The sequence below is a fragment of the Peromyscus maniculatus genome, chromosome X (genome assembly GCF_049852395.1).
Source record: "Peromyscus maniculatus bairdii isolate BWxNUB_F1_BW_parent chromosome X, HU_Pman_BW_mat_3.1, whole genome shotgun sequence".
NCBI classification, from domain to species: Eukaryota; Metazoa; Chordata; class Mammalia; order Rodentia; family Cricetidae; genus Peromyscus; species Peromyscus maniculatus.
Genome location: NC_134875.1, coordinates 84,093,068 through 84,112,931, shown reverse-complemented (window position 1 = coordinate 84,112,931; position 19,864 = coordinate 84,093,068). Strand labels below are relative to the sequence as shown.

General features: G+C 45.9%; 1 protein-coding gene across 6 annotated transcripts; it reads left to right on the top strand.

The window, feature by feature from the left end:
• The first annotated feature begins 322 nt into the window (after positions 1-322).
• Gcna (germ cell nuclear acidic peptidase) lies at positions 323-13,067 on the top strand. 6 transcript variants are annotated; one of them, XM_042268984.2, is made up of 8 exons: positions 323-414; positions 1,687-1,788; positions 1,972-2,100; positions 3,475-3,521; positions 6,133-6,179; positions 6,580-6,610; positions 10,738-10,814; positions 11,725-12,843. In XM_042268984.2, the coding sequence occupies exons 3-8, from the start codon at positions 1,984-1,986 to the stop codon at positions 12,696-12,698; spliced, it is 1,293 nt and encodes a 430-aa protein (XP_042124918.2). In that variant the 5' UTR covers positions 323-414; positions 1,687-1,788; positions 1,972-1,983; the 3' UTR covers positions 12,699-12,843. The 6 variants fall into 6 exon arrangements, with proteins under 6 accessions (XP_042124918.2, XP_076419000.1, XP_076418999.1 ...); XM_076562885.1 differs by lacking the exon at positions 323-414 and having other exon boundaries at positions 1,508-1,788; positions 11,785-12,843; XM_076562884.1 differs by lacking the exon at positions 323-414 and having other exon boundaries at positions 1,508-1,788.
• The last annotated feature ends 6,797 nt before the right edge of the window (positions 13,068-19,864 follow it).

Sequence of the window (19,864 nt, the reverse complement as noted above, 5' to 3'; positions counted from 1 at the left end):
CAAACAAAAAGGATGGTATGGGAAGAAAGGTTGCCTCATGACTCGGTAGTGTGGGATGAAGTCAGCTAGTCATAAAAGTCTGTTCTTCACCCTTATGTTGCTAAGTGCGCTTCATTTATCTCACCTCTGGCAGCTTCTGCCTTCACTCTAAGAGTTCCCTGAATAGATGAAAGAAATTTGGGTAATTGCTGAAATGCCTGAATTTGAACTTCTTTTGCAGTTTTAGACAGGATTCCATGTAGCCAAGGCTGGCCCAACTTCAGGTTCTCCTGCTTCTGCTTCCCATGTGCTGGTGTTAAAGAGAATTTATAAGCATGTGCCACCTTGTCCTGCTGGGTTTTTTTGTTTTTGACAGGATTTCACTGCATAACCCTGGCTGGCTTCAAATTTTTCCTTCCTGACCTGGATTTACAGGTATGTGCCGCCGTACCTGGCTGAACTGTTTATAAAGATTTAGTTTGAATCCTAACTTTTATTTGAAGTTTTTTGTTTTGAAGGCAGTTTTTTGTTTTTTATTTGAAGTTTTTTGTTTTAAGGCAGTTTCACAACATTGCTCAGACTGGCCTTGAACCTGGGAGTATAGGTGTGTACTATAATGCTTGAATTGTGTTACTTATACTTAACCATTTAGGCTCTTAACCTATACTTCTAATCCACATAATCAAGGAATCTCCATTTTTGTGGAGGAGAAAGTTACTATTACTCTTATTAGTTCAAGAAGCTTATCTAGTTGTTCACTTATTTATAGTGCATTTTGGAACTAGTACTGTTACAATTGAGTTCTAGCTATGCCACTTTCTAGTTGTTCAGCCTCTTAAGAAATGTAACATTGCATTTTAATATTTCTTTTTATGTGTATGGGTGTTTGCATACGTGTCCATAACCTGCATGTTTGTGGTGCTGACAGAAGCCCAAAGTGGATCCCCTGGATTTGGAGTTACAGATGATTGTGAGCAGCCCTGTGGGTGCTGGGATTCGAGCCCGGGTCCTCTGGAGGAACAGCCAGTGCTCTTTACAGCTAGCTGAGCCTCTCTCTAGCCCTACATTATTTTTTAAAACTTGGTGTATAGTGTATGTATGTCAGTTGTATTCTCTCTGTGATTCTCCATTTTATTTCTAGCTATTTCCACCTTACATCTCTCTTACCTACCTGGCCCCATCTGCACTTACTGACATTAAAGAGGTGGCTGTGCTCTATGTTCATGCTTGTCCAGCAAGCATTTTACTTGCTGAACCATCTTCCCAGGCCCTCACATTGAATTTTTAATTGTTTACAGACAAGAGTTTTCCTTTTGTTGTCCAGGTGGGCTCCTGGGTTCCCAGGCTCAAAGGATTCTTTGGCCTCAGCTTCCTGAGTAGTTGTGACTAGGGTGACGTACCAGTCAGTGCCTTTGTTCCTGGCTTATATATGTATTTTTTTTATATTTTATTTTATTTTTTATTAGATTTCTTTACATGTATGAGGTTTTGCTTGCATGTATGTCTGTGTACCACGTGTGTGCCTGGTGCCTGAGGAGGTCAGAAGAGAGCCTCAGATTCTCTGGAATTGGAGTTATGGATGTTTGTGAGCCACTGTATGGGGGCTAAGAATTGAACCCAGATCTTCTGCAAGAATAGTGCTCTTAACCACGGAACCAGCCATCTATCCAGCACCTCATGTATTTTGTTTGTTTTTTTTTTTTCAAGACGGTATCACTGTGGTCGTTCTGGACTCACTATGGAGATCAGGCTGGCCTCGAACTCAGCAGAGATCTGCCTGCCTCTGCCTTCCATTGGCTGGAATTAAAGGTATACAACAAAACACCTGGTACAATGCCTAGACGAGCAAATGCATGGGATGTTTCTTTTGTTTGTCCAATATAGGTGTCTTCCAGAGAATGGTAAAGTATAAAAATCATTTCTTGTTTTTCTTGGTGCGTTTGGAGTGGGTACAAGAAAGGTTAAAGTGTACTGCTTTTTTTTTTTCTCCAGGGTCTAACAATTATGGACGCCAGCACCACAGTTCAGTGTTGCTATAAGTTTTTGTGTTGCTCCCCATTGGTGTTACTGAGGAGACTAGATGATCCTCTCTGCCAGTGCTCGGAGCAGTTGAAACACCAGGTAGGTGAACTTTTAAAAGATTCTGGCAGCCGGGTGGCGGCGGTGGTAGGCGCCTTTAATCCCAGCATTCGGGAGGCAGAAGCAGGCGGATCTCTGTGAGTTGGAGACCAGCCTAGTTCACAAAGAGTTCCAGAAAAGCCAGGACTGTTACACAGAGAAACCCTTTGGAGGTCGGGGGAGGAGCAAAAAAACAAAACAAAGAAAAAAAAAACCCAGGCATGGTGGCTACGTGTTTGTAGTTCCAGCACTCCAAAGGCAAAGGCAAGCCAGCCTGGGCTACATAGACCAGATCTCAAAAACAAAATGGGGGCGGTGGTTGTTTGAGAATTGGCCGTGGGTTGCAGGCTGAACCTGGCGCACTCCGTGAAAAGCGGTATCTCGGGAGCGATACCTGGATTCCCGGATTCCGGAAGCTGGTATCACGGAAGCTCGTGTCACGGAGTCAGTTACAAAATTCAAATCGGCTATGTAGTCACCCGTGATAGGTGGGTACATCAAAGGCGGCAATACGTCAGCTCCCATCTTGCCTTGGGGCTGTACCCCGTAAAAGGCGCTGTACCCGTGCCCCCGTCCATTTTGTCCGCTCGGGAGCGGAGGAGCGGGTGGTGGCTCCGACCTGTGCCAGACACCGCAAGAGCAGGTACGCAAACGGTGGGCTAAGGCGGGCAGTGGTCTCACTTAAGTGTAGTACATTTAATTTAAAACCCCACTGTGTGTGAATGTGGGGGTTTGGGGACTGAGATCCCACTCGACTGTTTTCCCCTCAGCGAAAGTTCTGGGTGGGTGGTGGGTGGTGGGGATGTAGCTGAGGTGGTCCCTGGCACTGCCCAACGGGAGGACGGAGGAAAGCTCCGTTAAAGTCCAGTTGTGATACGGGGGTCGGGGGTGGTGGGGAGACCCGACCGAAACCCCTTGGGGGGTTTGAGGAAAAGTTTCGGAGCGGAAGGATGGAGGCTCCGAACAGTGAGAGGGACCTCGAGAGGGCATTTGGGGTTCCAAACAGGCGCCATAGTGTCCGGGTGGGGGAGGAGGAGGAGGTTGGCCGGTCTGGGACCGGTGCGACAACGGTGGCTTGGCCCGGGTTTAGTCTTTAGTGTCCTCGGACCTGGCGCCAGCGCCATAGTGCCATGGCGGCACAGCCACTTGGAGATGTCCCAAGTGGGTACGGGTCGCGGTTCTGGGGGGCCCAGCCGATACGCTGAGGCCGAGTCGGGTACGCGAAACGGGTGTCGGGCTGAGGGGAGAGTTCTGAGGGTCTGGATATTGAACTAGTGGCCTAGCCGAAGGGGAGGGGGCCAGGGTCCAAGTCTCATTGATGGAAGCTTCGAGGAGGAGCGAGAAGGGCAAAGTGCCAGATTTTTTTTTTTTTTCTAGAACTTTCCACGAGGCCGGTGGGCGGGGACAGGAGCAAGATCTCTTTGGTAAGTTAGAAAAGCCTGAGGCCCCTGCCTGCGCAGCCAATGAGAAGCTGAGGAGTAAGAGTTGGGCATTCCTTTTGGGGGGTGGTTCTGGGAGTGGGAGCGGAGGGCGGGGCGGCTTCCGGGAGTGGGAGCGAGGCAAGGCAGGGGGCGGGGCCACTTCCGGAACGGGAGCTAGGCAAGGCAGGGCGGGGCCACTTCCGGGGCGGGGCCACTTCCGGGAATGGGAGCTAGGCAAGGTAGAGGGCGGGGCTGCATCCAGGAGTGGGGGCGGTAGGCGGGGCGAAGGGTGGAGCAGTTGGGTGGGGCTGTAGGCGGGGTTCTGGGCGGGGTGGGAATGGCGGGCAGTGCCAGGGAGGAGTCGGAGCAGCGGTGGGGGCAGGCTAGCGGGAACCTGAGCAAGAGTGGGCTGTGCCTGCTAGGGGCAGAGGGCAGCAGTCGGAATGGAGGGCGGGAGCTGTGGGCCGGGTCAGGGTGGGGTGGGAATGGCGGGCGGTGCCAGGGAAGAGTTGGAGCAGTGGGTGGGGGTAGGGCAGGAGCGCCCAGCTAGAGGGGACCTGTGCAAGAGCAGGAGGTGCCTGGCAGGGATCAGGGGTGGTTGGCATGTACCCCTATGCTGCCCTGCTGGTTAAACATCAATAAAAAATTTAAAACCTTGAAAATAATCTTTGAAACCTTGAGGTTTGTGACGAAGATTAGAAGATTATTAGTAAAAGGGGAATCACTTTTAAATTTTTTAGACTTTTTTTAAATCTTTTTTTTTTTTTTGAGACAGGGTTTCTCTGTGTAGTTTTGGTACCTGTCCTGGAGCTCACTCTGTAGACCAGGCTGGTCTGGAACTCACAAAGATCTGCCTGGCTCTGCCTCCTGAGTGCTTGGGATTAAAGGTGTGTGCTGCCATCTGGCCTTAATCACTTTTTTAAAAAAAATCACTTCTAAATTTTTTTAGTCTCATTCTAGAGCTAAAAGTGGCCTGGAACTCTCAGTATATGTAAGGCTGGCCTGGAACTTGTGACAGTCCTCCTTTAGCATCCCAAGTGTTAAGGTTATATACAAGAGCCACCTGATTTTAGAATCACTTCTTGTTTTTGTTTTTGTTTTGTTTTCTTTTTTGAGATGGGTTTCTCTGTGTAGCTTTGCGCCTTTCCTGGAACTTGCTTTGGAGACCAGGCTGGCCTCGAACTCACAGAGATCCACCTGCCTCTGCCTCCTGATTGCTGGGATTAAAGGCGTGCGACACCACCGCTTGGCTAGAATCACTTCTTGATATTCATTCATGCATCAGTTATTTTGACTTTGTAATTAAACACATAATACTTCAAGTCCTAGTGTTGCTTACCATTTATGGTAGCAGATTGAAACATGTATATAAGCAATTACAGTGAATTGTGATTAAGAAAATGTGATGGACAGACTTGAAGTAAAGAAAGAGGACAGCTATTTTCTGGTTTACGTTTTTACAGTAGCCCTATGAAAGAAACAGTTCTTTTTTTAAATTTAATTTTTATTTTATATGCATTGGTGTAAAGGTGTCAGATTTCCTGGAACTGTAGTTATAGACAGTTGTGAGCTGTCATGTGGGTGCTGGGAATTGAACCTGGGTCCTCTAGAATAGCAGCCAGTGTTCTTAACCACTGAGCCATCTCTCCAACCCGAAACAGTTCTTTTATAACGGCTGCTCAAGAGCATGTTTTATGGAAATCTAGGTGAGTCTAGACTTTCAGCAGACTGTTACTAGCATAGTTAGAGGTCTGAGTGAGTTAAAATATCTCACTGTTCAATTCTGAAACATCTCCATATTTCTGAAATCTGTACATACATTTGATGACAGTTGTATGTGTGTGTTTAATCTTTAGTTTTTCGAGGCAGGATTTCTCTGTAGTTTTGGTGCCTCTCCTGGATCTCACTCTGTAGACCAAGCTGGCCTCGAATTCAGAGATCCATCTGCCTCTGCCTCCTGGGTGCTGTGATTAAAGCCGTGAGACACTTGAAGGGATGGCGTAGCAGTTAAAAGTGTCTGTTGCTTTTTCAGAGACCCCAAATTTGGTTACCAAAACTCATGTTCGGTGGTTCACAACCACCTGTAACTGTAGAAGGTTGTAGAAGCTCTAGAAGGTTCTGATCTCTCTGGTCACAACAGGTACTGGCAGTCAACATGCATAGGCAGACAAGACAGATACAATTTAAATCAAAATCTTTTAAAAGAAGTGCATATGGGGGCTGGGGTCTAGCTCAGTTGGAAGAGAATTTGCTTAGCATGCATGAAACTGGCTTCAGTCACCATCATTGCATAAAGTTGAGCATGGCAGGCATGCTGCTATAATCCCAGTCCTCAAGAGGGGCAGACAGGATAAAAACTTCAAGGTCTTGTTCCATTACATGGGATTTAAAGCCAGTACAGGATCTAAGCTAATACATTATTATTATTATTATTTTGGTTTTGAGATAAGGCTTTGCTGTTTAGACCAACCTGGATACAATGTAAGCTCTTAAAGCATCTTCTGACCTTGCGTTTCAGAAGCTGCTTATTGTCAGCATTTATTGGAGAGTTTTGATATTTTATGGCCTGTGTCGTTGGTAGCCCTCACTTTAAAAACTTCTTTTTTTTTTCCAGTGACAGTCCTAACATGGATACAAGCAGCGGCGAGGACTGTGAGGCCTGTGAGTAGAGCCCTCTTTCAACAGTAATGCCCATCAAGCGTCTTTAGAGAGGACTGAAACGAGATTTGGGACACTTGACTTGATCTGGTCCTAGGTTTACCCCCTCTAATGTGCTCTCTGGGTTGTTGAAATGAAGTTCATTTCCCTGCTGTCAAGAGCAGTTCTTCATGTTTTCTTTATGTGTTGTTTACCCTTTTTTGTTTCCTGGGTCTTCTTTCATTTCCTTTCAGTCTTTTTAGAGGGATATAAATTCTTTTATCTCTTCCTTGTGCTAGGCAAGTGTTCTACCACTGACCTATGTTCCCAGTTTTAGAGAAATGTACATTTTCCTAGGTCTGATTTATACATGAGCTACTAGGTTCTATCATGCTTCCTAATGCTTTTTCTTTCCTTGATTTAGTTGTGCCTGAATTGCCAGAGAAAAAGTCCAGGTAAGGCGAATTGTTGAGATGTGACTTTTTTTTTTTTTTTTTAAAAGGAAGCACTCAATGTTCTGGGCAAAAAGATTTAAGAGTAAACGTCATATTTTCTCTGAGAACAAACACTGTATGGTACTGACAGGATCACAAGGGTTGTTCGACTTCATAATTTTTTTTTTCCGGTTTTTTGAGACAGGGTTTCTCTGTGTATCTTTGGAGCCTGTCCTGGAACTCATTTGGTAGCCCAGGCTGGCCTCGAACTCACAGAGATCGGCCTGGCTCTGCCTCCCGAGTGCTAGGATTAAAGGCAAGTGCCACCACCACCGGCTTATAATCAGTTTTAAAGTATCTGATTCTTATCTTAGGCCATTGTTTAACTGTTCAGTTGTTGCTTTTATTTATTTATAGTTTTGGCTTTTTTTTTTCTTCTTGAGACAGGGTCTCACTATGTAGCCCTGGCTGACCTGGAACTCGCTATATAGATAAGGTTAGCTTTGAACTTGTGGTCTCTGCTTCTAAAGTGCTAGGATTATAGGCATGCACCATCATAGTCACTTTGTTTGTTTTTCAAAATGTCTTTGAGCCATGATTTTCTAGTCTCCATCAGTCAAAATGTGCATCTTTTGCCTGATCTTGTCTTCTGTGATCTAGTCTGTGTCCTGCCTCTAGGTGAATATGCTAAGTGTACTGTGATTGTATTGATGTCCAATTCAAATAGCTCGTCATACAAAAATCAAGGTGTTTAGCCTATCATTTAGAGCCTTTAGTAATCTGGCCCAGTAAGTTGTGGGAAAAGAAGTGAGTAAGGAATGCATAGAAATGAGGTGAGAACCAAAAGATGACTATATGCTAGAAATTAAGAAAAGCCTGTTTTGTTTTTAGATAGTCTTTATGTATTCCTGGTTGTCTCATAACTCTCTTTGTAGGCCAGGTTGGCCTCGAACTAACAGAGATCCACCTGCCTCTGTCTTTTGAGTTCTGGAGTTAAAAGACATGTGTCAACATGCCCAGCAAGAATACTCTTTAAAGAAAATACTTAGTTATCTTTATTTTATGTGTATAAGCATTTGCTTGCTTTATGTGTGCCCAGTGCTCATGAAGGCTAGAAGAGGGTATTGGACCCCCTGGCACCAGAAGTACAACCAGTTATAAGTTGCCACATGGGTGCTGCGGACAAAACCAGGGTTCTCTGCAAGAGCAGCAAGTGTGGGGCTGGAGATGGTGGTTAAGAGCCCTGGCTGATCTTCCAGAGGTCCGAGGTTTAATTCCCGGGCCCTACATGGCGGCTCACAACTGTCTGTAGCTCCAGTCCCAGAGGACCTGATGCCCTCTTCTAGATTCCAAATGCACTGCATGCACATAGTGTGTATAGCCATACATGCAGGCTAAACACTCATATACATAAAACAATTTATTTAAAAAGGGCAAGTGTTCTTAACTGCTGAGCCATTTCTCCAGCCCATAGAAGACAAGACTTTTTTTTTTTTTTTTTTTGAGACAGGGCCTCTCTAAGTAGCCCTGACCCGGAACTCACTCTAGACCAGGCTGGCCCTGAACTCACAGAGATCTACCTGCCTCAGCCTCCTGAGTGCTGGAATTGAAGACATGTGCCACCACACCCACCCTAGAAGAAAGATTCTTTAAGGCTAGAGTAGAAATAGGATAGCAAAGGCCCATCAGCATGGCAGCTTGAAAGAGATCATGCACAGAAGATTAGCTTTGGTATTTATAGTGGATATAGGAAAATACAGTAACAAGTTTTTGGAGTGTTTCTTTCATCATAAAAGTGTTTTTATGTCCAGGAGATGGATCACTGGGTAAAGGTGCTTGCCACACAAGCTTGATGACTTGTTTGATTGCCAGAATCCATGTAAAGGTGAAAGGAGAGAATTGACTTCGTAAAGTTGTCCTATGATCTCCACATGTATTCTTTGGCACATGCACATCTACACACACTATTACCCCCCCCCACACACACACACAATGATGTTTTTTTTTTTTTTAAGTATATCATACAGGGGGTTTGTGGCTATAATCCTAGCCCTCGGAAGGCTGAGGCAGAATTTCTGAGTTCCAGTGTATCTTGGGCCACAGAGTGTGTGCTAGCTAGTTTTATGTCATAGGCTAGAATCATTTGAAAGGAGGGAACCTCAATTGAGAAAATGCCTCCATAAGATTGGGCAGCAGACAAGTCTGTAGGGCTTTTCTTAGTGATTGATGTGGGAGGGCCCAGCCCATTGTAGGTGAAGACACTCCTGACCTGGTGGTCATAGGTTCTATAAGAAAGCAGGTTGAGAAAGCAATGGGGAACAAGCCAGTAAGCAACACTCCTCCATGGCCTCTGCATCAGCTCCTGCCTCCAGGTTATTGCCCGTTTGAGTTCCTGTCCTGACTTCTTTCCTTGATGAACGGTGATGTGGAAGTGTAAGACAAATAAATTCTTTCCTCACCAAGTTGCTTTGGTCATTGTATTTCATCACAGCAATAGTAACCCTAAATAAGACAGAAATTGGTGCCAGGAGAGGGCATTGCTATGACAGACTTGACCATGTCATTTTGGGGGGTGGATTGTGAAAGTACTTTGGACCTTTGGGACTAGAAAACCCATTGAGTGTTCAAAGCTTGGTGAGCTGTCCTATGGGGACTTGGAAGATAAGAGTGTTGAGAGATGCAGATGATGGAGGCATGGTTTATGAAGTTCCAGAGGGAAGATTGGAAATCACTTCAAGACTCTATTTATTGGAGCTGTTGCATATTTTGAGTTAAGAATCTGTGGTTCTGGTCAGCTGGGACTGAAAAGTTGGTGTGATTAACAAGATACCAGAACCACTAAAGGGAAATGTTTGCTTTGCTGGGATAATTGTTGCTGGGCATCGAGGGCTGAGAAATGAGCATTGATTAAGAAGAGATCACCATCGTTGAGGTGAAATCTGTGAAGTGCTTTCTCAGAAGTGGTGCTCCAGAGATGGCCAAGTTGCTGTGGCCTCGTGCTGGCAGCAGAACCTAGTAGTGTAAGAGTCGTCACCCAGGTGGTACTGGTTTTGAAATCATGAAGGTGTCATGGAGAGCATCTGAGACTTGGCACTGTGTGGTAGGGCTGAATTCCCTGAAGAGAGCCCAGGAGAGGCTATTGGTGAAAGGACGTCCCAGCTGCAGCTAGAGACCTCAGCATTTTGGAATCTGTGTGGGCTGTAGTGGGTAGAGCCAGAGAAGTGGCAATTGGGAGGAGCTTAGAAGATCATGACTGGTTCCCAGACATCAGACATTGAATTATTTACAGTTGGGAGTTTGGTTTTGCTTTGTTCAGATTGTGACTGTGCCCTGGTTCTTCCCTCTTGAAGTAAGAAAGTGCTTAATATAGTTTTGATTTTACTGAAGCCTATAGTTGAGAGACTTTGAACTTTTAAAGAGATTTTGGAATTTTACAAAGACTTTGGATTTTAAAAAAGACTAGATTTTTTTTTTTTTTTTGGTTTTTTCGAGACAGGGTTTCTCTGTGTAGCTTTGCACCTTTCCTGGAACTCACTTGGTAGCCCAGGCTGGCCTTGAACTCACAGAGATTCACCTGGCTCTGCCTCACGAGTGCTGGGATTAAAGGCATACACCACCGCCAGGCTTAGATATTTTAAAGAGATTGAATTTTGAGTGTTTGGAATTTCAAAGACTGGGGCTTTTAAATTTTGTAATGTTCATATTGTAATGTTTATTAATGTGTGATCTTGGTGATGAACAAGAAAGGCAAGGTTATGACAGTGGTATGTTTGTGTCAAGTTGCCAAGGAGTCAGAACCTTTCTCTATGGCTCTCTTTCTACTCTTACACAAATTCATCTCAAAGTTGACGAAGAATGATAAGGTCCAAAACTATTTGAGTACATATACTCTGACAAGGTCCAGTTTCCTCTTAGTAGTGGATAGATGCTTCCTTTGGGAAGGTTGTAAGAAAGGGGAATGGGGTATGGAGAAATTAGGAATAATTGAAAGGTTGTAGTTCCAATGAAGGGGAACAGAGTTGGTGTAGGAATCAACCAAAACTTAACAAGTAATCCTGCTTATTGTAGAAAGTATGGAAAATGCCCTAAAGGGAAGGATATTGTGCTCATATTTTCTTTTGTTTTTTTTCCCCCGCCTTTTTACTTAGCTGTGTGGTGATTAACTCTGATTCTGACTCTGCCCGTGAGGAAAAGAGAGCTAAGATCTGTGAAATAAGCAGTGAAGGCAAGTATCCTCTTCGCTTAAGGAGCTGAGCTCTAAAGCTCTGTCACATGGGACACACTCTTTGACGACTTTGTAGCCAGTGCCACCATTTCTATTTCCATCATGGGCTGGATGTCAGTCTGCTGGCTTTCTATACCTTGGTCTGTTTCCTAACACAGTTGCAACTCTTCCTGCTGCTTTAGGCTTGGGTAGAGTTCTATCTGCCTAGGCTCTGCTCCTCCCTCTTCCTCTTTCCATCCTTTATAGGTAGGAATGACAAGGAAGAGGAGAGGGTAAGAAAGAGCATGGCTTCATTTTCTTTCCAGCTTGGAGACGGGGAGTGGGGAGGTGCCACCTACTATCGACTCTGTATACTATTGTATAAGGTAGAGAGCACCAAAAGTCCAGCCAGGCCAGAATGACTAAAGAAGTTTTCTAAGCTAGAGGACTTGTAACTTGTTAGAAGTGAAATACCACGGTATTGATGCATTGCCTTTATTTTGCTATGGATCACAAGGCAGCAGGTTTGTTTAGGAACAACTCAGCAGGTTGCTGTTTAGACAGTGTCATGTTTTGTTTGTTTTTCAAGACAAGGTTTTTCTATGTAGTTTTGGTGCCTGTCCTGGACTTTGTTCTGTAGACCGGGCTGGCCTCCAACTCCCGAGTGCTGGGATTAAAGGTGTGCAACACCACCGAATGGCTGACAATGTGATTTTAAAGTGGGCATAATACTTCATTGCTACTTTATCTGTCATTGCTCTTAGTAAAATACAAAATAGAGGGAAAACAATCTACAGCTATGATTTTTAACTGTGATTCAGAATGTCCAAGCACTCAACCAGTTTCAGTTGAATTTGTGCTCAATAACCTGCTGATGTCTGTTTTTACAGAGTGGCTAGGAGTGTATTTATAGATGTCCCTTGAATTTCAGATGAGTCCTCTTCTGACGAGTCCTCTTCTGACGAGTCCTCTTCTGACGAGTCGTCTTCTGATGAGTCGTCTTCTGATGAGTCGTCTTCTGATGAGTCTTCCGACAATGGGGACACTGGGGACACCGGCGGCACTCAGAAGTCAGTAATTGTTATCGATGATGAAGAAGATGGCAATCCCCGTTTGAGGGATTCTGAGAAGATAAGAATTGATTCTAGTGATGAGCGCCAACTGCCTGTGCCCCAAAAAGAGGTGGTTGAATGTATTGATTCTGAGCCCATTTCACTTGATGATGATTCTGAAACAGGGGATCTTGGTGAAAGTTCCAACAAACCACCACCAGAGCCGGAGCCCCAGCCCCAGCAGGAGCCCCAGCCCCAGCAGGAGCCCCAGCCCCAGCAGGAGCCCCAGCCCCAGCAGGAGCCCCAGCCCCAGCAGGAGCCCCAGCAGGAGCCCCAGCCCCAGCGGGAGCCCCAGCCCCAGTGGGAACCCGAGTCTGACCCTGAGGAGGAACTTGTGCCCATGCCTGACCTGGATCAGGAACCTGAGGAGGAGCCTCTCTCAGAGTCTGAGTTCGAGCAGGAGCTGGAGCCTACCCCAGAGCCTAAGCCAGAGCAGGAGCCCCAACCCGAGCGGGAGCCAGAGCCGGAGCTGGAGCCAGAGCCGGAGCTGGAGCCAGAGCTCGAGCAAAATGTTACAGCTGAAAAGGCCAAGGAGAGAAAGGCTGCAGTTGTGCTGGCCCAACAGAGAAAGAAGAGAAAAAATAGGTTTATATGTATGGCACCTCCTAAGTCACGTAGGAGTAGGAAACATCGTAGGGTTGCCTCACAGGATCGGGCCAGCCTGCCAAGTGCCTCTGCAGAGCCTAATCCTCCTGATGAGCCCACATCATCAGAGCAACCTGTTCCTCCTGCCGAAGGCATGCCATTAAAGAAACCCAAACGCAAAAGGGGACGCCCACGCAAGGGAGAATGATCTTTGTGCAAACGGGGGTGGGGGCTCCCATGTCCATCTTTCTTACACTCCAATATGTTAGCATTTACTCTTCAGTACCTCTGGAGTGCTTTTTCCCTGAAATACCTGTCCCGAGGATATCCTGGGTCGTCATCCTCAACATGCCCCCATAACTGGCTAATTGTTAATTCTATGCAGCCATAAGTTAGAATGGCTCCTCCCTCCTAGGTTCCCAGTTTTAGAGTTTTTTATTAAGTGTGTAACATGTTGCCAAATTTGTCCCCTCAGTAGTCTGTTCATAAGAGGACTCTTAATGATCTATTCTCTTGAGGGTCTAGCCTCATGAGTGGCATGTAACAATATGTTTAATAAATTTGTTAAATAAAATGAGTGAGGTCTCTGGCTGGAGTTACTGGCATTGTGGGTTCTGGAAGAAGGCAAAAGGCGAGGTTTGAGTTGCAAATTGGGTGAAGGTGCTACTGGGGATATGGGGTACACCATACCAATCTTTAGATTGCACGTGTCTGATAAATTTTTTCACCCTGAAGGGCTCTCCTCCAGTGCAGCAAACCGAATCAGACAGAATCAAGAAAAGCCCAGTTTTAATGGGTAAAGCTTCCTGGGGGCCCTTAGAAGACAGGAAGAAGCATAAGTCTGTTTTTCTGGGATACCATTTATATATCCCCCTGTGGGCGTGGCCTTGAGCCTCTTTGGGGGAGGAGCTGTACTTGGCTTTGAAGGGGCGGGTTTGGGGAGGAGCTGTGTTTGGCGGGCTTTGAAGGGGGCGGGTGTGGGGAGGAGCTGTGTTTGGCGGGCTTTGAAGGGGGCGGGTGTGGGGAGGAGCTGTGTTTGGCGGGCTTTGAAGGGGGCGGGTGTGGGGAGGAGCTGTGTTTGGCGGGCTTTGAAGGGGCGGGTTTGGGGAGGAGCTGTGTTTGGCGGGCTTTGAAGGGGGCGGGTGTGGGGAGGAGCTGTGTTGGGCGGGCTTTGAAGGGGGCGGGTGTGGGGAGGAGCTGTGTTGGGCGGGCTTTGAAGGGGTGGGTTTGGGGACTCAGAAGGTAACAGTATGTAGTCTGCCCACACAGTCTTGTAGGTGCTGCCCTGTGCTTACCTGTGAGAGCCTTTTTTTTTTTTTTTTTTTTTTTTTGAGACAGGACTCCCTCTGTAAACTACTCTGGCCTCAAACTTGGAGATTCCCCCTGCCTCTGCCTCTGCCTCCCAGGTGCTGTGCCTCCAACACCCAGCCAGGAGAGCTCTACTTGAGCTTCTGTCAGCTGCTTGATGGTACCAATTTTCAGGGTACAATCAACTATTATCCTTTCAGCTAATAGTAGACAAAAAAGTTAGGGGCCTTCCCAGAAGAAACCCATTGATTGCAGCAAAAGTTGAAAATTGTAAGACTGGATATGTGTACTGCTCATGTGCTTACTTGCATAGAATATGATGGCATTTTTTTTGTGTGTTCATCAGTCCAGGGGATACTGGAGACTTGAAGGGGATGGAGTTGTTATGCCCAGATTGCAACCCCAAAGAGACCACTGAAGACCGAGGATGTCCAGAATGCAACAGCAAGGTTTATTCTATAGATACAAGTCTAGACAGGGAACTCATTCCTACACCCAATACAGTGAGGCAGGGAGGAGTTGCTCTTTCTTTGTGAGGCTAGCTATTTAAAGGTAAAAACCACAAGCCCATCAGGGGGTTTGGGAGTTTGGCACAGGTACAACTCGGATTGGTTTATTTTTATTTTTGAAGGTCTCTGTTCTCTTTTAATTGGGTGAGGGTATGTAACCTTTGAATTTACTGGTTTGGGGTTTACAATTATCATTTTGGGGGCTGTCTGGGACAAGTCCCAGGCTTTGTCCTTGAGCTGCCATGGGGGTTGGCTGGCCTAGATGAAGGGTTCACAACACGCACCCACAGTCGGGTGTGTTTGCATATGCCCAGTGGACACTTCCGCCTAGCCAGTTCCAGGTCAGGATAGCCATTTCTGGGTCAGGGCATCTCGCGTGACCAGAATGCTCAGCGGACCTGGACACTTCCTCCTAGCCAGTTCCAGGTCAAGATAGCCATTTCCAGGTCAAGGCGTCTCGCATGACCAGGATTCATGACGTTTCATGGCTAGATAAGCGCGCAACGTAGCCATGTGATCTATGTGTACGTGTGGAGTAGTGCCATCGACCTGTGCATGCCCAGCCTTTAAAATCCAGCGCCATTTTCCCGGTTCTTTCTTCTCCACACACGCGTCTCTCCCACAGGCCTGCGTACTCTCTGTCCCTTTATCTTTAATAAAACTCTTATTAGCAGATTCTGTCATGTTTCATGACATTTCCTTGCAGGGTAAGAGCACAGCGCAGCCAATTAACTAACACTAGCATGTTCACATTGACCCATGCACGTATCTCTAAGTTGGTGAGGGGTCCTAGATGTGAGACCAAAATGAGCCATCTTAGAAATAAGACCAAAATGCTTTCACCCAAAAATTAAGGCCTACGATTTCTCCTTTTGGGAATAGCCCATTAGTTACTGAAACCAGTCAGTTCAGATTCCAGAAACCAGGAAGTGTAAAAGTACAGAGTCACAAGATAGTCATGAGGTAATGCCTGCCGGACTATGGAATGTCCTCTCCCTGGTTTCCAGGGTAACTGACCACAGAAATGCCCCCACCTGAGGGCAGCCAATGAGAAATGGTGGCGGGCAACCACTCCCTTAGAAGTAATTTCTAGAAGTCCCTAGAAGCGAGCCAATCAGAATTGTATCCGTACTAGCACCCCTAAATGATGTAACCTTATGACTTTTCCCTTTTAAAAGCTGAGCTTGCAGACAGGTGGGCACTTCCTCCAGCCTCCACTGCGTTGGATGTATTGGACGAAGTCCCTGCCTAGGCTTGTATTGCTTTTGGATATCCAGAATTAAACCTTGCTTTTGCATTCCGGCATGCTCATCTTTGGTGGTCTCTCTGGGGGTCACGATCTGGGCACAACACTAGACAGTAAACATCTGGCTGAACCTTGAGCAGTCAGAGTAAGGGCAGAAAGGGAGCTACTGTAAGGTCTATGTCTTTTGTTCGTGGCCCTTCCAGAAACTGCTTAAGTCTCAGGAAACTGAAATTGAGGCCTGATCTTTGAGAGAAGACTGAGTAGCCTGTTATGGTGTCTGCTTGGTCCTTTCAGAGTCTGGTTGGACAAAAGTTTCTGACCCTAATTGAGCATGCACATGTAGAGTGATGAGGTCACCTGCTGGTTCCATGTGTCATCATCGTGTCTCCCCCCCCCACCCCAGCCATCTAGCCAAAGCACAATGCCTGTGTGCTCTACTTAAATCTTAGCTGTTACCTGGCAGAGTGCTTCCTTCAGCCTCACAGCCTCTCTGGCCTCTGAAGTTTACTTTATCCTTATACTCAGGTCGAAGATGTATATGTAGCCAAGGCACTTTGTTTGTTTGTTTGTTTGTTTGTTTTTGTGGTTTTGAGACAGGGTTTCTCTGTGTAGCTTTGGTCCCTATCCTGGATCTCCATCTGTAGATCAGGCTGGCCTCAAACTCACAGAGATCCACCTGTCTTTCTGCCTCCTGAGTGCTGGGATTAAAGGGCCAAGGCACTTCTTAGGCTAGACACAGCCTGATGGCCATCTGTTTGTACTTAAGCAAGCCAACACAGTTGAATGTGATGGCACATTAATCCCAGCAATCAGCAGGCAGAGGCAGGACAATTAGGAGTTTAAAGGCTGCCCTCTACAAATCAAGGTCAAGGCCGTCTGGGCTACATGATAGTCTTACCTCAAAAAATCAACAAGGCAATTACATGTTCTGATCTGGGGACAGAGGGAGGGTAGTTAAAAATGTCTTCCAGGTTTTTCCAGTTCTTTCCATGAGCACATTTCCCCTTAATATTGTGTATATTCTTGGCTTTTGTTTTGTTTAGCAGGATTAGGGTTAGAACCCTTGGCCTTGAACATGCTGCCAAGCACTCTAATGCTGAGCCACATCCATGCTATCCTGTGAATTTTCAAAGCGTCCGTCCCTGATGCAAGAAAAAAAATGTTAAGGTGCGGTAGATTGCTTGGAGTTTTTTTATTAAGTCACAGGAAGCTATCAAAAACAAGTGATTGAGGGGCTGGAGAGATGGCTCACAGGTTAAGAGCACTGACTGCTCTTCTAGAGGTCCTGAGTTCAATTCCCAGCAACCACATGGTGGCTCACAACCATCTGTAGTGAGATCTGGTGCCCTCTTCTGGCCTGCAGGCATACATGCAGACAGAACACTGTACACGTAATAAAATAAATTAAAAAAGAAAGAAATCTTTAAAAAAAAAGAAAAGAAAAAACAAGTGATTGCATGGGTCAAAGGCATGTTACTACTTAAGCTAGAAAAGTCAGTACATTTTCTCATTTAGATTCTAAAAAATCTCACTTTACCCTTTAAAATAGGATTTTCAGGTTTTTTTTTTTTTTTTTTTTTTTTTTTGTTTTTCGAGACAGGGTTTCTCTGTGTAGCTTTGCGCCTGTCCTGGAACTCACTCTGTAGACCAGGCTGGCCTTGAACTCACAGAGATTTGCCTGCCTCTGTCTCCCCAGTGCTGGGATTTTCAGTTTTATCTCTTGTTTTACTTCCATTTGGGAGTAATACACACTTACATCTGAATTATCTTGTTTTGTTTTGTTTTTGTGTTTTGAGACAGGGTTTCTTTGTGTAGCCCTTGCTGTCCTGGAATTCGCTTTGTAGAGCAAGCTGGCCTGGATGGAACTCACAGAGATCTGCTGGCTTCTGCCTCCTGGGTATTGGGATTAAAGGTGTGCGCCACTACTGCCCAGCTACATCTGGATTATCTTAGAAGGTATGTATGAAGAAGCATATTTTTGTGTTAGCATTTTGGTTTCTTTTGTGAGTTTTGTTTTTGTTGTGCTTGGGGATGGAACACTGCTTCAGCCTGGTGATGACTTATTAAATTTATATTTTGGGAGAGAAAAATCTTCAGGGAGGGGAAGGGGAAAAGAGTTGGTATGTCAGGTATGGGGTAGGGGAGGTCAGCTTCGATCTGAGAAAAAGGCTTTGTGTCCCTGTGCTTTTTGTGGCTGAGATGATTGGGACAGTTCGCCATGTGCTCTAGGACCCCCTATCAGCAAGGGATCATCTCTGGATTCTATGTATATGTTTAAGCTGCTTTGCCTGTAGGAATGCTTGTCTCGATCATATCTCGGTTGCTTTGCTGACAGAGGAAAGGAGAAGCTGTCTCTTGGTATCCTCCTCACTACCCTTCTTCTGCAGTGGACGCCTGTTTGAACTTTTAGCACTGTCTTGCTGAACTTCATTGCTCTGGGAGCCTCCTGCGGAGCTTCCCATAGTTCTTGTATAGGCTGCTGCTGCTTGTTAGTTCTTTTGATGTGGGGTGCACAAGTTTGGAGAGAAAGTTTGGTTTGCTAAGTCCGCAGGCTAGCTTTCTCTGAGTAGACGCTCGGGTCCTCTCCTCTGCTGCATCTGGCCGGTGGTCTTGGTTGTCATCTGCTGCCTTTGCTGATACACACCTAGTGTTGAAGAAACGTGAGCTTGTGAAGTCAGAAACTCACTGTGTTCCCATTTCTTTTTCTAGCTCTGTGGGCTTATTTCTCGGGTCGTGGTTTGCTCTAGCCATTGTTGTTGTTGTTGTTATTATTATTATTTTGGTTTCTTTGAGACAGGGTTTCTCCATGTAGTTTTGGGTCCCTGTCCTGGATCTCTCTCTGTAGCCCAGGCTGGCCTCAAACTCACAGAGATCCATCTGGCCCTGCCTCCCGAGTGCTGGGATTAAAGGCGTGCCTCTAGCCATGATTTTTAAAAAGCCTCCTCCAGGTATAGTGGCACATCTAGTAAATCCCAGCAATTGGAATGATTGCCACAAGTTTGGGGCCAGCCTTGCCTATGTGGCAAGAGCTTATCTCCAAAAAAAAAAAAAAAAAATTTCCAGAGGGAGGAAGGATTGTACAAACCAGACAGGTCAAGGACATCACAAGGGAACCCACAGAAACAACTAACCTGGCTCATTAGGGGCTTATAGAGTCTGAACCAACAACCAGGGAACCTTCATGGGACTGACATAGGCCCTCTGCATGTAAATTACAGTTAGTTGGTAGTGTATGTGGAGTTTTCCTGTCCTGGCAAATAACCAAATATCCCAAATAACCAACGCGGAGACTCAGTATTAATTGTAAATGCTCGGTCAATAGCTCAGGCTTCTTACTAGCTAACTCTTACATGTAAATTAACCCATATTTCTTATCTATGCTCTGCCACATGGCTTGGCACCTTTTCTCAGTAATGCATGCCCATGTTGCTTCTCTCTGTCTCTGCTGGTGTTTCCTCTAAATCCGCCCTTCTTCCTTTCAATATTCTCCTAATCTGGCTCTCCTGCCCAATCTCTTTCTGTCCAGCTATTGGACTGTCAGCTTCTTTATTAAACCAATCACAGTGACATATATTCACACAGTGTAAAGGAATATTCCACAGCAGTGGGACTCCTAACAATGGGAGCAGGGGCTGTCCCTAACAGTTTGGCTGTCTCTTGGGAACCTATTCCTCATACTGGGTTGCCTTGCCCAGCCTACAAGGGGAGATTCTTAGTCTTACTGCAACTTGATATGCCATGATTTATTGATACCCATGGGAGCCTGCCCCTTCCTGAACAGAAACAGAGGAGGAGAGGATTGGGGTGGGGGTGAGGTGGGGGGCAGGGGCGGGGATCGGAGGATGGAGAAGAGGAGGGAGGGGAAACTTCAATCAGGATGTAAAGTTAATTAATTAATTTAAAAACCACTTAAAAACAAATTGTAAAACCCCACTTTTCTTTAAATCAGTAGTGACTGAGCATTGGTCCTTCTGTGGTTAGCACTGTTCTTGGTGCTTTTGAAGATTGCCTTGGAATATAGGGCAGCAATCTTGGTTTAATGAAAAGACTGAGGATTTGGGTCAGAAGATCTGTTGTCTCTGACCTCTGAGCTTCAGTGTCCTCATTTGCAAGATAGAGATGGGAACAAACAGTGACAACTTCTTGAGTCGTCCACTTTGAGCAGAGTAGAAGTGGTAGCTGGAAACAGTGGTTAGAACCACATTGACTCAGGCCTTGACTACCAGGGCCAACTGGTCAAGGAAAAGCCAGAAGGAAATGATATCAGTCTGGAAGTGAGTGAGTAGTTGGATTAGAGTGAAAAGAGCCTGT